Source organism: Anabrus simplex, chromosome 6 (assembly GCF_040414725.1).
Source record: "Anabrus simplex isolate iqAnaSimp1 chromosome 6, ASM4041472v1, whole genome shotgun sequence".
Lineage (NCBI taxonomy): Eukaryota > Metazoa > Arthropoda > Insecta > Orthoptera > Tettigoniidae > Anabrus > Anabrus simplex.
Window position 1 is genome coordinate 6,281,881 of NC_090270.1, and position 18,560 is coordinate 6,300,440.

The 18,560-nt window shown below is 39.7% G+C and overlaps 1 protein-coding gene across 4 annotated transcripts in view; it reads right to left on the reverse strand.

The window, feature by feature from the left end:
* Nucleotides 1-17,121, reverse strand: part of LOC136875406 (sodium-coupled monocarboxylate transporter 1) — a 238,344-nt gene extending 221,223 nt beyond the window's left edge. For 3 of the 4 annotated variants that reach the window (XM_068228197.1, XM_068228196.1, XM_067148953.2), the window contains exons 1-2: nucleotides 17,028-17,120; nucleotides 14,442-14,686 (exon numbers count right to left, since the gene is read on the reverse strand). In XM_068228197.1, the coding sequence (XP_068084298.1) occupies nucleotides 14,442-14,647 (206 nt within the window). In that variant the 5' untranslated portion in view covers nucleotides 14,648-14,686; nucleotides 17,028-17,120. Of the gene's footprint in view, nucleotides 1-14,441; nucleotides 14,687-17,027 lie in introns of all 4 variants that reach the window. The other variant, XM_068228195.1, reaches the window with a different exon arrangement.
* Nucleotides 17,122-18,560: the final 1,439 nt, after the last annotated feature.

Sequence of the window (18,560 nt, forward strand, 5' to 3'; positions counted from 1 at the left end):
TTTAAAGTCTGAAATGCTTCCTCTTGTTTAGTTTCCCATTTATAGTCTACTTCTTTCTTTAAAAGTTCATACAGTGGTTTAGCAATTTTGCTATAATCTGGTATAAAACGTCTGTAATATCCCGATAATCCCAAAAATCCCTTAAGTTGTTTCGTGGTCATGGGTTGAGAAAAGCTCTCTTAACTTCCCCAAAACGTCGATAATTTTATTATTATTATTATTATTATTATTATTATTATTATTATTATTATTATTATTATTATTATTATTTTACTGAATTTCCAAAATAATTATATAATTTAATTTCATTTAATAAACATTTAATTCACTTTACTTCCGTTAATACATTTGTCATTAATCTCATGAACGTCACTGACATACGTTTATTTTCAAAATTCCGATCTAATGCTGAAAATACTGTGTTTCTTGTAATATAATTAGCATAAACACTTAGTTCCATTTACTCCGCTAATTAATCTCATGAACGTCATTTGCATAAATTTATATCAAATGCCTATCTAATACCGAAAATGTGATCTTTTCAATATCTTTTTCTCTGCTTCAGCTTGATAATAGCTACTGGCTAAATCGATTGTCGAGAAATAATTCGCTTTCCCTATTGAGTTACTTAACTCCGTAGTACCTGGTATAGGGTACATGCTACCGATCGTAATCTCGTTTAATTTTCTATCTAAATAAAATCTATCATTAAATTCTGGACATAATTCAAATATCCTTTCTCTATCACTCTTTAACATATGATTTGCCCTCATTAGTTCGATTATTCTTCGAGTTCTCGATTGTGAACATTTCTGTGCGTCACTTTTTTCTACCTTCAATACGTGCGCAATTTCGTCTTGTCCTATGTCATACATAGTTTCCGTTCTCGGACGTACTTTTATTACTTTAGCTTCTCTAATTTCTATTTGATGTTTATCACCATTTACTTCTATGAATTCCTCCGTGAAATTAATTACAGAATCTTTCAATAAATCTCTACCTATCAATCCGTCTTGTGACAGCTGAAATTCAACATCTACTACATGCAATTTGCATTGAGATGTTCCCAAAGTTACCTTCGCGGTTCCACACGTGAATAGTGTTCCTTTGCTAACTCCTAGCAATTTTAATCTATCACTTGTATCTATCTTTATTTCCTTCGGTACGCATTGTTTCTTTATTACACTTATTTCTGAGCCTGTATCGATTAAAAATCGAAAAGGTCCGTGTACATCATTTATAGATAGTAAAACTGTCCCTTCATTGTTATTACACTTATTGTGTACTTGGCCTATGTGAACACTTTTAGGACCTATAACCGGCCTTGCGTCATGATCCTGTTCTAGTTTTCCGCCTGCTTGTTCTCGTAACCTTTACCCTTGTAATTAGTGAATTGCTGCGGTTTACTACTTTTACAATTTTTCTCTACATGCCCTGTTCTCTTACAACGTTTACAAACTATTACTCTGCACTCTCGTGAATAGTGCCCTTCCTTATTACAATTGTAACACGTTATTGCCTTAACTTCTTTTGGTCGCATTTTAAGAAAACATGAGGATGCCGAATGTCCTTTCTTATTGCAATTACTACAATATTTATCTCTCCTAACTGATTCACCGTGCTTTTCTTTACTTGAGAGTACGGCCGACTCTTCTTGGGCCGCTACCTCAACTGCTAAACCGAAATCATCCGTAATGTTCCTACTACGGACAATCGTTTGAATGCTTTTATCAATTAATCCTTGTACAAAACATGATATCCCTAACTCTCCTATTAAATTCGCTCTATGAACTTTTGCCTCCGGTTCGACTCTTGCCGTGGCAACTTCCTTAAGTTCGCTTACCATTGCATCCATTCTCGAACCCCAAGCTATTACAGATTCATCTTTATTTTGCTGTGCTTTAAACATTTTACATGCGTAGTGATCAATAGTCCTACGCTCTCCATAATTTTCAAACAAAGCTGCCTTCGCTTTTGGCCAGCTCGTAACATCCTGTCTTACTAATAACTTGCTTCTAGCTTCACCCGTTATTCTGGTAAGAACATATTTAAAAAACAGCGGATGTTCATCCGGTTGAACAAATTCTATTGCTGAATCTACATTTGCACAGAACTCTTTCAACCTACTCCGATTTCTCCCGTCAAAAGGATCTCCGATTAACTTGAACGCTTGATTGATATTAATATAATTGTTATCTGAATTATCACTGGCACTTCCCACTTCAGAATTAGACATACTGATTTTGAGTTTGGCTTACCTTACAATATTTGGTCTTCTACTGCGTGCTGATGGTGAGCTGACGACGTGCAGGTACGCCGGGTCGATTGCGTCTTCCTTCCTTGGACTCCTATGAATCCTTCTGCTACTCCGTGGGCCAGCCCTTGCGCCTTCTTGGTTCTGCTCTCTGTCTGCTTACGGACTTCTTCTTCCTCCTGCCGACCGCCCCTCAGTCTACTAGGATAGACAGCCGCTGGACTTCTTCTTTCTCCTTCGGACCGCCCCTCAGTCTACTAGGATAGACAGCCTCCGGACTTCTTCTTCTTTCTTCCGACCGCCCCTCAGTCTACTAGGATAGACAGCCGCTTAGGAAACCACCAACGCCTGGTTAAGAGTTAAACACCCTGGATGGACGTCGAACTCAGGACCAACCCCACAAAACTGACACCAGTTTTTCTTCTCCTGTCGTATCCCGGCCAACAGGTGAGACGCCGAGCGGTGAGTGGAATCACCTGATGGCTAACAACAGTACTAAAAACGAAAGGGATATAAGATGGTAATTTATAGGCGTTAGGTAAGTTGGTTGTTAAGAGTTGAAACTCATATGATTTCCTATATATGTGCGTATATTGACAGATGATGTACAAAGAATATACACGTACAATTGAAGTCGGTCACGTATTGTGACGTACTGGAACTAGCCTTCCTCAGAACGGCTACTCCAAGTAAATGCAAGTGGACTCTAAAGCATTAGAGTACCACTGAAATGCTAAGCGATGTTAAAAACAGAGTATCGTGAAATCTCACAGAGATTCCTCAAGCTTTAAGTTGCCAACTACGATAAAACCCAGAAGAACTCGGGCTTAAGTCGAGAATCAAAGTATGAATGGTGAATACCAAGTGTTAGCACCACCGTTCAACCTGATCTACTAAGAAATATTCTAAGTAGCGAGACCGCTTGGAGAATTGATCGCAACCCTCTAACGTGAGCGGAAGGCAAGGCTCCCAAAGCGAAGACTAATGCAATAAGACGCTTGTTCCTTCAATTACATACGTATTTAAAGGGACTAGCAATATGATATGAGGTTCTCCCCTCCTCTCAGATAAAGCCTTACTGGCTTACTATTGGTGCTACCACCTCCCCCATGTATCTCAAATCCCACACTATGCACGTGGCAATATTTATTAACATGAACTTGACTTCTCGCCCTTAAACCTATGCTCATAAAATAACTTCCCCATTTCTAATACTTGTCATCATAAACATGACACTGCGTCCCGTTTCACTTAATTGGGTCGCCCATTAATTTTAAGTATGGTATCCTTCAAACTACCCCCATTTTCTTGCCATCTCCAGACGACAGGACGTGACTTTTTAGATTTGTCCGTATCGACTTCCTCGTGAGACCTCTTGACCTCACACAACTCTGTTTTTAACTGTCATTCTATATCACCCCCAACACATGGCTGCTTCGACAGCAAGGCCAATGGATTGAGTTAACAAAATATTCACTATGTATTACTTATGTGCTGCTACTTGATGAAGGTTCGTGTCCCTGGACATGACAAGGGGGGTCGGGTAATCATAGTAGATTGTGGAAACGAGACCGGTTTCGTTCACGGTGCGGGACTTGTATTTAGAGCCAGAAAGTTCAGTGGAAATTATCACCAGGAAATGGACGGTCCCAGGTTCGAAGCTTGGTTTAAAGAACTATTGCCGAAACTTCAGCCGAATAGTGTGATTGATGAATATGACAAACAGATTAGAGCAGATGTAGGATGCAATAGTTACGTAGAAATGAAAAGGTTAGCACAGGATAGGGTGGCATGGAGAGCTTAGTTCGAACTATGCACTCACCGTAAATGGAACAGGAAGGGCCTGAACATGGTATGGGAATAGGATCGTTCGCATATTCGATGATGATGATAATAATAATAATAATAATAATAATAATAATAATAATAATAATAATAATAATAATAATAATAATAATAATAATAATAATAATAATAACTGTTATGCCAGTTATCACTCTGTAAAGCTTGAAAGGGTCCCTACATCATCTTCCAAGAAAACTGACATCCAGAAGTTCCTAAGGGAGGAGGGAGTGTACTTCGAGGACAGCTGGATAAAAGTAGAACTCATTCAAACTGTAAAACATAAGTATGAAGGTTACCGTATTGACAGCATTGCTGAACTGGCTGGACATACTGTGCTCCGTTTACCTCCATATCAGTGTATACTGAACCCGAGAGAGCTATTATGGAGCCAGGTAAAAGGTTACGTTGCTCGGAACAACACCACTTTTAAACTTGACGGTGTCGAAAGGTTTCTACAGGAAGGAATCGCCGAAGTCACACGCGAAAAGTATGTGTCAGGTGGAAGAAGAGAAGAAATTGTGATACGTGGACTTCCTAATGGATGGCGAGGAAGATAGGTTTGTGATTAGCGTTAATTGTGACAATGAATCGTCGAGCGGTAGTCTCAGTGGAACAGAAGAAATGAAACTTATACTGTTATATTGTCTTAAGGGAATTCTTATGTTTTCTTGTGGTTCCATATCGTATGCTCTCCTGTGGCTCTTTATATATGTCGTGAGTGTTTCTGATGACACGTTTCCCTTAAAGTCACTGAACATTTAATTTTAAGAAAGTGTCTCAATTATGTAAACAAGCAATCAAGGCGATAAAATGAAGCAAAATGTAACTTAATTAAGCTGCATGCCACGTTTACGTGAGAGAAAACGTTTGGCTGTTCGTCAGCTTAGTTCGAACTATGCACTCACCGTAAATGGAACAGGAAGGGCCTGAACATGGTATGGGAATATGATCCTTCGCATATTCGATGATAATAATAATAATAATAATAATAATAATAATAATAATAATAATAATAATAATAATAATAATAATAATAATTTGTACTTTAATTTATATTCGTAACCGCCCTCTACCTGCAGAAATGTTGTCATGAGGGGTTCTACCTTCCGAATGGCGAGACTACTATGTTTAAAACATTCCTGGAAACATTGTATTTTGCAACCCAACTCACAGGTGTGTTTTCAGCTTGTTGAAGTGTGATAAATAGCCAATGACAGTCGTTGCACGAGAGGGAATCGTATACTGACGTCGGCATACTTTTCGTTGTGAGTCCCCATGAGCCTCACACGAATTCACTTATAAAATAAAAATAAATTTTATTTCGCCTCGGTATTCGTCAGTAATCTGTAGGTTGTACAGTACATGATCAATAAAGGAATAAATAGGTACGGTACGAAATCAAAGTACAACGATGTGAAAGGAAGTAATTTCTTTTCAGTCACGAGCGAGACATCGGGAAGTGCGGACGTGTGAGTGAGCTGAGGAGTGCAAGATGGGAGTAACATTACAGCAATAGAGGCTAAGAATTAGAAGATGACATGGTGCAAGGTGGAGCAGAGAGAGGGAGAGAAATTAGTGGTTATAAAGGACTGTTGGAGATTATGTTGTGTGCGATGTTGCTGGTGGTAGGAGGTATAGAAAAGAACTCGGGTTCAAATCAGGGACCGTTCGGTTGGGAGGAACTTGAAGAAATCAAGAGAGTGATGAAGGAAGCGAGCAAAGGAGAAGAAATAAAGGAGATGATGCAGGAACACCGGGCAACCCAAATGAAGGAGATGAATGACTTTAAAAAATTTATAAAAGAAGAAATTAGAGGGGTAAATGACAAGTTGGCGGAGATAGAAGGTGAAGTAGGGGGTTTGAAAAAGAAGGTGTTGGTACTGGAAAAGGGAAGTAAGGCTAGCGAGAAACGAATCAGCAAGAAAAAATGTGTTTGTGTATTGTGTACAAGAGGAAGGAACAGAATCAAGAGTGGAGTTAGTATTGAAAGTGGTGGACATAGTTTCGAACAAAATGAAGATAAACTTCTCTGAAGTGGATGCAGATGATATGTATAGAGTAGGAAGGAACAAGGGACATAGGCCAGTGAAGTTAAGATTAATTTCAACCCTGATGGCAGATATAATTATGAGGAATGTGGAAATTTTAAAGGATCGAACATTTATTTGAAGGCTGAGACAGAGAAAGAAAACAGGATGCGGTTGGATATCCTTAAGCGGCACATGTGGCGGGCTAGAGCGCAGGGATTGCGAGTCAAGATAGTGGAGAGGTGTCTGGTGACTTCAGGTAGAAATTGGTCCCGATCGTGGTGCACAGGAGGAACTGATGAGGATGGAGAAATGTGAGGAGGAAAAGAGTTGCAGAAATCCAGAGCAGTGGGGAAAAGGAAGAGAGAAGAGGGGACTGAGGTGTCAGCGGTCTCGTGGCGGGGATAGCATAGACCTTGGAGTGTCAGAACAACCCAGGAATGAGTGGATCGACAAATAAGGCACTAGACCGAAGTGAAGTGAGTACAGGTAGTGAAGAGGTGATGGGAGGGAAAAGGAGTCACGGTAGTGACTTAACCTCCCCGAATAAGAGGAATGCAGAAAGAAAGTTGGAGAGAAATCAGGCGTTGAATAAGGCGAGATCGTTAAGTTTAAAAGATTTATGGGGAAGGAAAAAAGGCTTCGACACGGAAAAGGGGAAGGATGGGGGGAGAAGAAAGGGAGGAAAGGGGATAGGAATGGGGAGGAGCCACAAGGAAGAATTACGAGAAGTAAGGGGAGAAGTCGTGAAGCGGAGAAGTATAGAGAGTTGGGGAGGAAATAAATAACTGGAGATGGCGATAGGGGTGCTGAATATTGAGGGGTTGATGGGGAAGTTAGGAAATAGGGAAATTGCGGATTTAGTGAAAGATTTTGAGATAATTGCTCTAGTGGAGACGTGGTTAGGGAAAGGGGTTGAAATTAAATGGGACGGTTATAGAGTAGTTAACATGATAAGGAAAAAATAGGGAAGAGGGGCCGAAAGCCAGGGGGCATAGTAGTTCTAATAAGAAATGTGGTAGCTGAATGGGTGGAGATGTTACAGAGTAGGGTAGAGGAGGTAGTGTGGTTGAGAGTAAAAATGGGGAAAGGGGCAGCGGAAGCAATTTGTCTGGCCCTGCTTTATAACCATCTGAGGGATTCAGTTTATGCAAATAAACATTTTGACGAACTGATTGAAGTAATAAACACAATTAAAGGGCTGTATGTAGAAGATGGGATGATTTTATTGGCGATTGGAGTCCGAGAGCGAGCAATAGGGTACTGATGTACGGGAAAGAAGTAAAAGTAGGCGGGGGTTGCAAAGAAAGAGTAAGGATAATGGTGTAAATAATTATGGAGAAAGGTTATTAGAGTTGTATGTGCTGTATAACATTTATTTTAAATGGGCGGATGAAGGGGGATTGTGTGGGAGATTTGACGTAGATTACAACAAATGGAGGGAGTGTAGTGGACATAGGAATACGCTCAGAATAGCGTTAAGGAGAATAATAAGTTTTGAGGTGTTCTAGAATGTGGGTTAACGGACCATATTGTGACGTGAAAATGGGAACTAACATTTATTTGGCATGATGGAATTACTACTTGAAAACACCTATGAATATTTATTTATGTCTCTGGCATGTGTACTTGTGAAACTAGACGTTATCTATCGTTCATTGTTGGAAACTGTCATCTAGTTGTGGAACTTGCCATGCACACTTAATTCAAACTATTTCTCCTATTATTACGTATTTGCTGGATTAATCTGATTCGTTCGAGTTTAATCGATTGCCGTGCAGGCAAACGCAGTGTGCGACTTTGAATTCTGGGTACTGTGAGCTTCCGGTTTCTCTGCGGGGAGTGAGGCAGTCGGCCTGTTGCGTTGAAGCTTTCAACATGGCTGTGTTGAGGAGAACCTTTAAAGAGACATCTTCGCGTAACGGGAGCGGTTTTGTAATGGAGCCTAACTCCGGGGGATAATCTACTGAACATTAGGGCTATGCCCTTTATTTTTTAAATATTTCTCAGTGTGCTCCAACCTTAATTTATTTTTATTGGTGTAAGAAGAAAACTTCGTGTGAGTGTTTACCGTTAACCCGATGGGATGTGCAAAATGTGTTGTAAGTTGGATATCTTAACTCTACTCAAGTAAGTACTGTAAAGTATATATTATTAAAGTGACCTCGTACAGCCAAGGAGCACATCTTCGAAACGTCTGTTTATTAAAAAAAACTGTAAACGTCTGGTAACAAAATTTACTGTAACGGATAGGATTTAAATTTGTAAAAGTATGTAACAAAGTTTTACGGGAACTTGGAATCGCTAGGTATGCGTGTATGAGGCTGTAGTTCGTGGGTGTTGTTTAAACTTACTGTGTTGTGGTTCGTATCTTGTTGCCCACCCATTCTTAGTGATGTTTTTATTATTATTATTATCATCTCCGTCGTGATTTTTATTATTATTATTATTATTATTATTTTTCTATGTGTATTTTCCTCTCTAATCTTTCTTCATTGTTTGGATTTGCCTTCCAACTGTGTTGCTTTTGCGTTTCCTGGCTGACCACTTGTATGTGATCGTTATTTGCATTGTCGGGACGTTAATTAAATTACACCTCATGTATGCATCTTAGCGTTATCCAAAGCCCTCTCCATTCTAAATTATCTAAGCTGTTGGCGTACTGTTTAAAAATAGGTAAATGTATTTTCGTACTATAACCCATGGGAGTAATAATTTAAATTATTATTATGATTTTTTGTAAGGTCGAGTCTGTGAAAAATTGAAATTTGCTGGTCGACATTTAATTTAATGTTTACTTGTCACATACTACCCATTGTTTGAGTTCCTTGCCTTTGTGGATTATTACGTAATGGTCATCCCTTTCTTATCTTATCTGATGGACTCGATGATTAAACTTTTGGTGGCTTTGATGATTATAACGGGATGATGGCTTGGCGTCGGAAAATGCCACTCCTGTTGTGTGCTTCTGTGTTCTGTTATTAAGTGCGAACGTATATTGTATCTTTTCCATTGATATTTTTATTCAGTTGGGATAATTTTTCCCCTTTATTTTATTTATTCTGGTTGCGTTAATTTATGTAGATTTTATTCGCGGTTGGAGCCACTGATTTATTAGCCTATTGTACGTGTGTTATTGTGTGTGCTTTTTTCGTGTGTCTTCTTATTTGTTAGTAGTGTAGCAAATTTCAATTTTGAACAGTATTTATATCGCGGGCCCGCATACTGTAATACTCTATTTTATATTTTAAATGAATTTCCATGAAATAATTAAGGTAATGTAATTGAATAATTTAATGTTATTTGATATGAGTTTCCAACTTAATTTTATGGAAGCCTATGTTAATGTTAGCTTCATTTCATCTTAATTTAAATTTCAGTTTAAAATACTGTTTCTCCCTTTTATTTTAATTGCGTTTTACATTTTTTTTAGAAAATGGAATATATATATAGCCGTTCTTACATTATTCTAATTTTCAAATTTTATTTACTAAGTAGATATTATTTATTTTAAATTTTATCTCGTGTGTTATTTAGTAGTTAGTAATATTGACCTGGCAACCTGTCAACCGTTAATGATAAGATCCTGCCCTTTTTCCTTCATGCTTTTGCCCTCCACGCTTCGTATTTTTGTGCTACCTCCCTTACGGTAAGTATTGTGTTTTTTTCATTTGTTGTTTTGTGTGCTTTTTGGTAAGGTTGCACATATACCTATCAAAATAAAATTGAGAACTTTGATTGCTAAGGAGAAGGGCAAGATGGAAGAAAGTAGAGAGAGATATAGGAATGGAGGATGGGAGTATGTTTGGGATGATAATGCGAAAGACAAATTGAGACGGGATTTGAAAGAGGATGGAGATACATTAAGGGTAGGAATTGAAAGGGCCGCAGAAGGGAATGATATGGATAGGGTGCTAGAATTAATAGAATTCCCTGTAGGGAGGGTGGGGAAGAAAGTGAAAAGAAGGGTAGACGGAAAAAAGAACAAAATGCATGGATGGTTTGATGAAGACTGTAGGAGAAAAAACGTGAGGTTGTAATGAGAGCCCTAGCGGAGTGTAGGATGGAGGGGGAGCAATAAAAAGGAAGGAATATCGTTAGTTGAGAAGGGAATATAGGCTGGTATTGAATGAGAAGAAAAGAGGATGGAAGGAGCGGAAGCTGAAAAATAAATAGATATTATAGAGAGAAGAAATTTGAGAGGATATGGGAGTCAATAAACAAGATTAGAAGAACGAAACCGGTGGGGAAGGGGAATAAAATAGGAGAAAACGAGTGGGTTTGGGTAGACAACTACACAAGTCGTATGTAGGAAGGGAATTGGAAATAAATATTCCCATATTGGATGAGGAGATAACAAGGCAGAAGGTAATGAGAGTATTAAAAAATGCTAAAACCAAGGTTGCAGGAGGTGTGAACGGTATTTCCAATAGTGTGTGAAAGGAGGTTGGGGCAAATGAACCGATGTTCATTTAATATGTTGCTGGAAACGGGGAAATTTCCGAGGGAATGGAGGAAGGGTGTATTGTGCCCTATTTATAAAAATAAAGGGGCTAGTAGCGATCCTAACAACTATAGAGGAATTACACTCCTAGGCGCGTTGTCGAAGGTGTACACAGGGGTTTTGGCGAATAGGATAACAAATTGGGCGGAGCAGTATGGTAGGATATCTGAGTTTCAAAATGGATTTAGGAAAGGAAGAAACACAGTTGATAATGTTTGGATTCTGGACACCTTGATTACAAAGTATGTGAGGATAGCAGAGCTTAATGATATGTAGCAGCGATTGACTTAGAAAAAGCCTTCGATACGGTCAGTAGGGAGGTGCTATTCTTGAGATTAAGGGAGGTTGGAATGTCGAAGAAAATGAGGGTGGCAATTTATGAGAAAGTGTTTGTGATGATTAAACTGCAGGATGGAAGGATGAGTAAGTGTTTTAATCAAAGAGGGGGGTGAGACAGGGGTGTAACCTATCCCCGATATTATTTATATTATTTATAAATAATATTTTAGAGGGCCATGGAGGAGAGGGATGGCAATGTATTTGGATAGGGAAAATGGAGGTTCCGGGGTTGCTATTCGCGGATGACCTATTGCTTTTGGCTTTGACGGATAGTGGGTTGCAAAAAGGGTTGGACAAGGTAGTTGAGTATACTAGGAAGTGGTCTCTCAGAGTAAATGTAATAAAGACTCAGATAATGGTTTGTAGGAAAAGGAGTGGGAGAAAGAATGAGGAAGTCTGGAGGCTTGATCAGGAAGAAATTAGACAAGGGGGGAAAATTGAGTATCTAGGTGTAATAATTAGTAAGAATGGTTCTTCGAAAGAACAGTGTAGGAGGATAAATTAAAGGGAAGAGGAGCGCTTGCGGAAGTGGAGGTAATAGAAAATAAATTTTCAGATTCTAAATACAAAATTCAGAAAACGGTGTTTAAATCACTGGTAATGGGCAAAATGCTATTTGGGGTGGAAGTGTGGGGAGTGTAGGAGGGCAGGGCTGAACTAAACCAGGTGGTGGCGAACTTTAGTAAGATCATGATGGACCTCGCGAACTATACAGCCAATGCCGGTACCAGATTAGTTTGTAAAGAATCGATGGAGGTTGAAATAGCTAAGAGGGTGTTCAAGTATTGGATTAGATTAGAGGAAGGGAAGGGTGGGGTATTAGTACAAGAAACGTTTAGTTTTCAGAAAGGTATGACGAATGAAGGTTACTGAGTGAATAAGTGCAAAAAATGGTTACAATAGATTGGATTGGGGGTATATGGAGATGCTTGGGGGAAGTGGGAATAAATGGATATGGGAAAAGATATTGAAGGACAGAGTTTAATAAGGGAATGTAGAGAGAGAGTCTCGTTATCAGTATTAAATAAATTGGTGGAAGTAATAAACCTGAAAACTGAGTTTGAGGTAGAAGGGACGAGATGTGTTTGTATTGGTGGGTATTGGGAGTTCCGAGAAACAGTTAATGGCTAGGTAGTGAGAATAAGGATAGATGTGTATTATGTAGAGAGAGGTGAGCGGACCTGCATATTTTTAATCAATGCCGAGCTTTGGAGAAGATAAAGATTAAACTACTTAGTTAGGTGGTTAAAATAGGGGAAAGCTATAAGATGACATCTTGGTTATGTAGAGAGTGAGAGAAAGGAACGAATATAGCGAAATTCTGAAATGTGGCTAGAGCTAGATTTATAAAGAAACTGAGGGAATAACAGGGGTTGTGCAGATAAAGTTCATGCCGAGGGAGGAACGGGGAAGGCATTCTGTTCAGAGGAATGGATATCCACCCTGAGCAGATGCGGGAAGGGTATCATGGTGACCATGATATTTGAAGAGGGGGCTGTAGTGTTAGGAGAAGTGGGGAGAGCACCTTGCCCTGTGGAAAGGTGATCCGCCTGGGGCAAATTGTTGGGAAGTAGATCGAGGAATAGTAGGATGGGAGGGTGTAGTAGATTTAAGACTTGAGGAATACGAGAGTAGATGTGTTTATGAGAAGAGCTGGTAACAAGGGAAAACCTGAGAAAATTAGGAAAGAGTTGAGAAAAGGGGAGTTTGAGTAGGCTCTGAGGGTAGTGTAAATTTAAGAAGTTGGTATATAGTGTAAGTTTATTGTTGATGGTTGAAATGACGCTTAGTTGGAGGCTATAAAAATAGTGAGAAGACTGAGTGAACTAATGGACTTGGAATGGAGAACTGTTTGTTTGTGTGTAAATGAGGTGTGGGAAAAATTTGGATTGTTCAAGTGGATTTGTGTGAGGAGGGAGGATAAAGAAGGTGTATGCAATAGTAATTAAGGCATATTAAGTGGGACTGTATTTAAGGAGAAAATGTTGGCAGTATGGAAACTATGAAAGTATGTCATAGAGTCAAAAAATGTTAAAGTGTTTGAGGTGCCTTGATGAGGGTAGTAAAATGATGGATTGTTGATGTGTAAGCCTTAAGTTTAATAAGATAGTGGAATTGGGATAAGACTAACGGTTTCATGTGTGTAAGTGAGGTGTGAAAAAATTGTTAAATTGCTTTACGTGCATTGATGAGGGATGTAAAATGATTGTTAGTTGATGTTTAAGACTTAAGCTTAATAGGGTGAGATGTAGTTAGGGGGAATAGTGCGAGAGAAGAGAGGGTGACGTATCAAGGGAAGTGGGAGGGGTGGGGACTTGACCCACCCCAAAGAAGTAAGGCTTGGGCATGTCTGCATGAGAAGAAAAAGGAGAGGGAAGGTAGTGCGCTGACAATGGATCAGAGTAGGTGTGACGAACATAGCGGAAGTGCGTAGCAGGCCAAGTGTTGGGTGTGGTTTCCGCCAAGCTGGCTTGTTATGCATAGTAGGGAAGGAACACAGTGTCAGCAAGTGTCGGTGAGATAGGGATATCAGTTCTCATGTGGCGAGGCTGGTGGCTGCTGTCAGCGGGTTGGTGGGCTTGTGTTCCATACCAGGGCTGACGCAGTGACCAGTCTACTTAATTTTTAGGTGGTAGGTAGGAGTAGGTGATTAGCGTAGTTTGTAGTGCGGTGGCATCCTGCATGCGTGCTGGCTATCCGCGTACATGTGGCATAATACTGAGTAGATGTAGAGGAGTAAGGCTTACTTCAACAAATCACAAAAGAAAGACCCCAGAAGTTTTAACTCGAGAACCACCCAACGGATCTTGATGTGGCTTCACCGTTGTGTAGAGAGAGCTATCGTCGACGAACCATTGACTGTATAAAACAATAAATTAATTTGCCGGAAACGTGAGCCGACAAGTGACCAGTTTAGTGCAGGACTTCGAGAGCTTTCTTCACTGAAGATTCTTAAACCGCCAGAGAGATTCCAAGTACAAAAACATAAAGAGCTCTATAACAATTGTGTCTTTACGTACCTAGCCCTCAATGTTATTATTGTTTGAACGTTAAAATTAGACACCATAAGTTCGCATTAACTGTGTAACCCCTACCGAAGGAAGTTATTTATTCCCTTCAATATTAACAATAGTTTCTACAGGATGTGAATGCTTATCGCCCTTACAGTGACACCGCAGGAGCGAGCTAACAGACAGGAGGCACCGAACTACGCAAGGCCTGTCAGTACAAGGGTCCTGTCGCGGGCTTTCTACGCTCCCTTTTGCCATAGATTATTATATTTCGTAGTAAAACCTTCCTCCATAAAGGCTCTGTACAACGATGAAAGCCACAACAAAATGCGTGCCGTAGTTTTCGAGATCAGCCCCATAAACAGATACACATAATAATAATAGTAATAATAATAATAATAATAATAATAATAATAATAATAATAATAATAATAATAATAATAATAATAATGGTCTCGTACCTGGCTATAAGAGACATGGAGACAGGGAAGATCTTCATCTTCCGGCCGCCCACCAAGTAGTCATCTGATGTCACCTGCTTATTGAAGAACCCGTAGTACACTCCAATAACAGCACATATCAGCAACATCAGTGTAAATACTATGTAGTCCGCTACTGCAAACCTCTGGAGCATCGAACCAAGCTCCTCTACAGTGGTGCCAGTCATGATGAAGTATGCTCCTGAGTGTAGAGCAGTTCTTTCACTCTGGAAAACGAAGGTTAAATTAGCAGTACGCCACTGCATGGCATGTGATCTCCCCGCTGAAACAGTAGTGATGTGTGGCGAGCAGCACTGTAGCCCAATGATAATAATAATAATAATAATAATAATAATAATAATAATAATAATAATAATAATAATAATAATAACTCCTGAAAGCATACCGAACAACATGGAATCACTACAATAACAGAGTGATGTCACGAAATGAAAAACTTCGGCATTACAAGACTGTTGTTCTTCCGGAAGCTTTGTTTGTCTCAGAAACCACACCTCCAGGAGGTCACCTAAATGAATGAAATTAAAAAACAAGAACGAATTTTTTTTTGGAAAATATATAGCCCCTTTCATGTAAATGGTACATTGGATCAAAAGAAAAACTGTAGATTTGTACAAAGCAATCGACAAGTTCACCGATACCGTACGCAGGAGACGATTGGGATTCTATGGCCACATCTGTAGAATGGACGACACTAGATATGCAAAAAAACTGTTTGGTATAATTAATTCAATGAAGGTCAAAATAAGCTGGTTAGAGGAAATAAAGCAGAACATCACGGAAGATACCATCAGGGATCTCAGGGCTTTTGGAACTCTGGTTGCAAAACACACGTTCGCTGAACGAAGCACGGAAGAAACAGCATAGCGAGTTCATGAAGAGGAGCAGGTGAATAATAACAATAATAATTCATTTATCTCATTTTACATTTTATGGCCACTCTAGTCAATAATACAAAGGATTTCTTGATTTCCAGTCAGCTCAATACTTGTTCTGTTGCAAATACCCTCCCATTGGTCTATAGCCTGGTGTGTGTGTCCTCAAGTATCTTATTTTTCTGTTTTGTTTTTGAGATCGTCTATTGTTATTTGTAGTTCTTTAATTAATTTCCGTGATCCATTTAAGCTGGGTCTTGCTATTCCATATTTTTTCAATATCTTAAATGTTATCTACTAACAATAGTTTAATTTTGAAATGTATAATAATTCCAAACTTATTTAATAGAATGTTTACCGGGCGAGTTGGCCGCGCGGCTCTGAGCTTGCATCCAGGAGATAGTAGGTTCGAATCCCACTATCGGCAGCCCTGAAGATGGTTTTCCGTGGTTTCCCATTTTCACACCAGGCAAATGCTGGGGCTGTACCTTAATTAAGGACACGGCCGCTTCCTTCCAACTCCTAGGCCTTTCCTATCCCATCGTCGCTATAAGACCTATCTGTGTCGGTGCGACGTAAAGCCCCTAGCAAAAAAATAATAATAATTTGCTTTGTTTAATTTACTTATTCTGTTACACCAAGCTGGTTTCTCTTTAAGTTATGATTTCTCCTAAATACTTAAATTTATCAACAATTTTGATTTCTTGCCCATCGGTAGTTATTTTATTTACCAGTGGCGCATGTGTAAACATGAGCTCAGTTTTTCAAAGGATATTGTAAGACCTACTTTTTGTGATATTTCCTGTACAGATTTAATTTGTGTCAAGTTTCCTGAATATTGTTGGACAATAGAGCAAGGTCATCAGCAAATCCTAAACAGTTTAAACTTAAATTTCGTTTGGAACGTCCAACTTTTATGCTCTTCGGGTTGATCTTGTACCAGCCCCTTATTATAAATTCTACAACTTCTGTGGTTAACAACCATAGCTGTAAATCGGAGCTTGCTCCACTTAAGGTTCATTACCTTCGATAGTCCATATGGCAAAGTCTTTTAGGATAATAATAATAATAATAATAATAATAATAATAGGCTCCTTAAATGAATGATCAGCGTTGAGGCTTTAAGTTCGGAGGGTCGCGAATTCGATTACCCGCGAGGTGAGGGATTTTAATCGTGTTTCATTAATACTGGCTCGGGAACTGGGTGTTTGTGTTTGTCCCAAAACTGTCCTCTTCATATTCACACAACACACCACACCACAGAAACACGTAATACTTAACACATCCTTCCACACAGTGTTGGTATTGGGTAGTGCATCCGGCCGCAGAACAGGGCCAAATCAATCTACAGTATATATTTATACCTACTTACATACAAACATATTTGCATAGGTATGTGTGTGAGAAAGAGAGAGACACAAATCGCACCCGCCACCCCTCCACTGTTTGGGAAAACCGGAATAATAATAATAATAATAATAATAATAATAATAATAAAACTATTATTATTACTATAATGGTTCGACCTCAGCTACGGTGCCTCCATGGCGTGGGGCCTCATAATAATTAAATATTTTCTTTTTTTTTTCAGATATTTAGTACTATTTATTAATCTTACATTAGTTTCAACTCACTGGAAATCTCTTGAGACTAGCACGGGAACTGTACTTACGACTCGTTCCAGACACTGCTCTTTGCTGAGTGCGGCTCCACTGAGTGACGTGTGACCTCGTCCTGCATTAACTCCTCTTTAAGTACAAATTTCACCGCCAAGGTGAACACTCACTCTGTCAAATTTCGAACTCCGTGCCGCCATTTTGTTTTCGAGCTCACTGTTATTGGCTCCAGAATCGTGACGTCACTTCATTATTTGAGATGGATTAAGAAATGACAGACGTCTGCAGTTCTTTCCCAAATAACCTGTCATATGTCGGGAGATAAGTGCAGGGTCTTTATTTTACAACTGTGCACAAGACCTGGAACAATGTGCGTTACACAACGTCAAGAAACCTGGCGTTAAAGGGGTGTCCGGAAAAGTGCGAACACGGAAATTTGCGAACACATCATTAAAGTGGAAATTTGCGCACACTAGGGATTATTACTACGTGAACAGGATTTTCCAAGTCTTGGTACATATTTCGTTGTCGGAAATTTGCGAACACTATCTTCAAAAAAGGAAACAAGATATGTAATGTAAGCGATCCCTGTAAAAAAAAAAAAAAGACGGCGAGTTGGCCGTGTGGTTAGGGGCCCGCACCTGTGAGCTCGCATCCGGGAGATAGTGGGTTCAAATCCCACTGTCGGCAGCCCTGAAGATGGTTGTCTGTGGTTTCCCATTTACACACCAGGAAAAGGCTGGGGTTGTACTTTAATTAAGGTCACGGCCGCTTCCTTCACATTCCCAGGCCGTTCCTGTCCCATCGTCGCCAGAAGACCTATCTGTGTCGGTGCGACGTAAAGCAACTAGAAAAAAAAAAGACTCTGGGGTGGGGGCTTCCAACGATAGTATTTAATTCATTGTGCCATCCTTCTACAGCATTCGTGGTTCTATGTCTCTTACCGTAGCAACTCCACATTTCGATGGGGAATTCTTCATTTTGTAGCCGTGTATCCACAAAGTAGTCGAAAAACTCGAAGAGTTTCTGGTTGTCGGGAGCTTCCGCACGAATCTAGAGCCATCCGTCCTCCGGTTTCAAAAATGCCAGTGCCGCACACATGGTGACGTGAAGCCTTAATGGTATTCCTCTTGTAGACCCAGACTTTGAATTTTTCTCCATAAGCATTTCTTCATGCCGGGCTGAGTGGCTCAGACAGTTAAGGCGGTGGCCTTCTGAACCCAACTTGGCAGGTTCGATCCTGGCTCAGTCCGGTGGAATTTGAAGGTTCTCAAATACGTCAGCCTCGTGTCGGTAGATTTGTTGGCACCTAAAAGAACTCCTGCGGGACTAAATTCCGGCACCTCGGCGTCTCCGAAAATCGTAAAAGAGTAGTTAGTGTGACGTAAAACAAATAACATTATTATTATTACATTTCTTCATATGCAAGTGACACCCACTCACTTGAGTTGAGGGAAAAACTTGATGTAGAGCCAATATTGCAGCTGCCTGAAAATCGACATTGATTTTACAGAGACACCACTGTGGAACTACTACTTTAACAAGAAGGAACAGGCGAATGTAGGTGTCTTCCTTCTTAATAGGGAGCA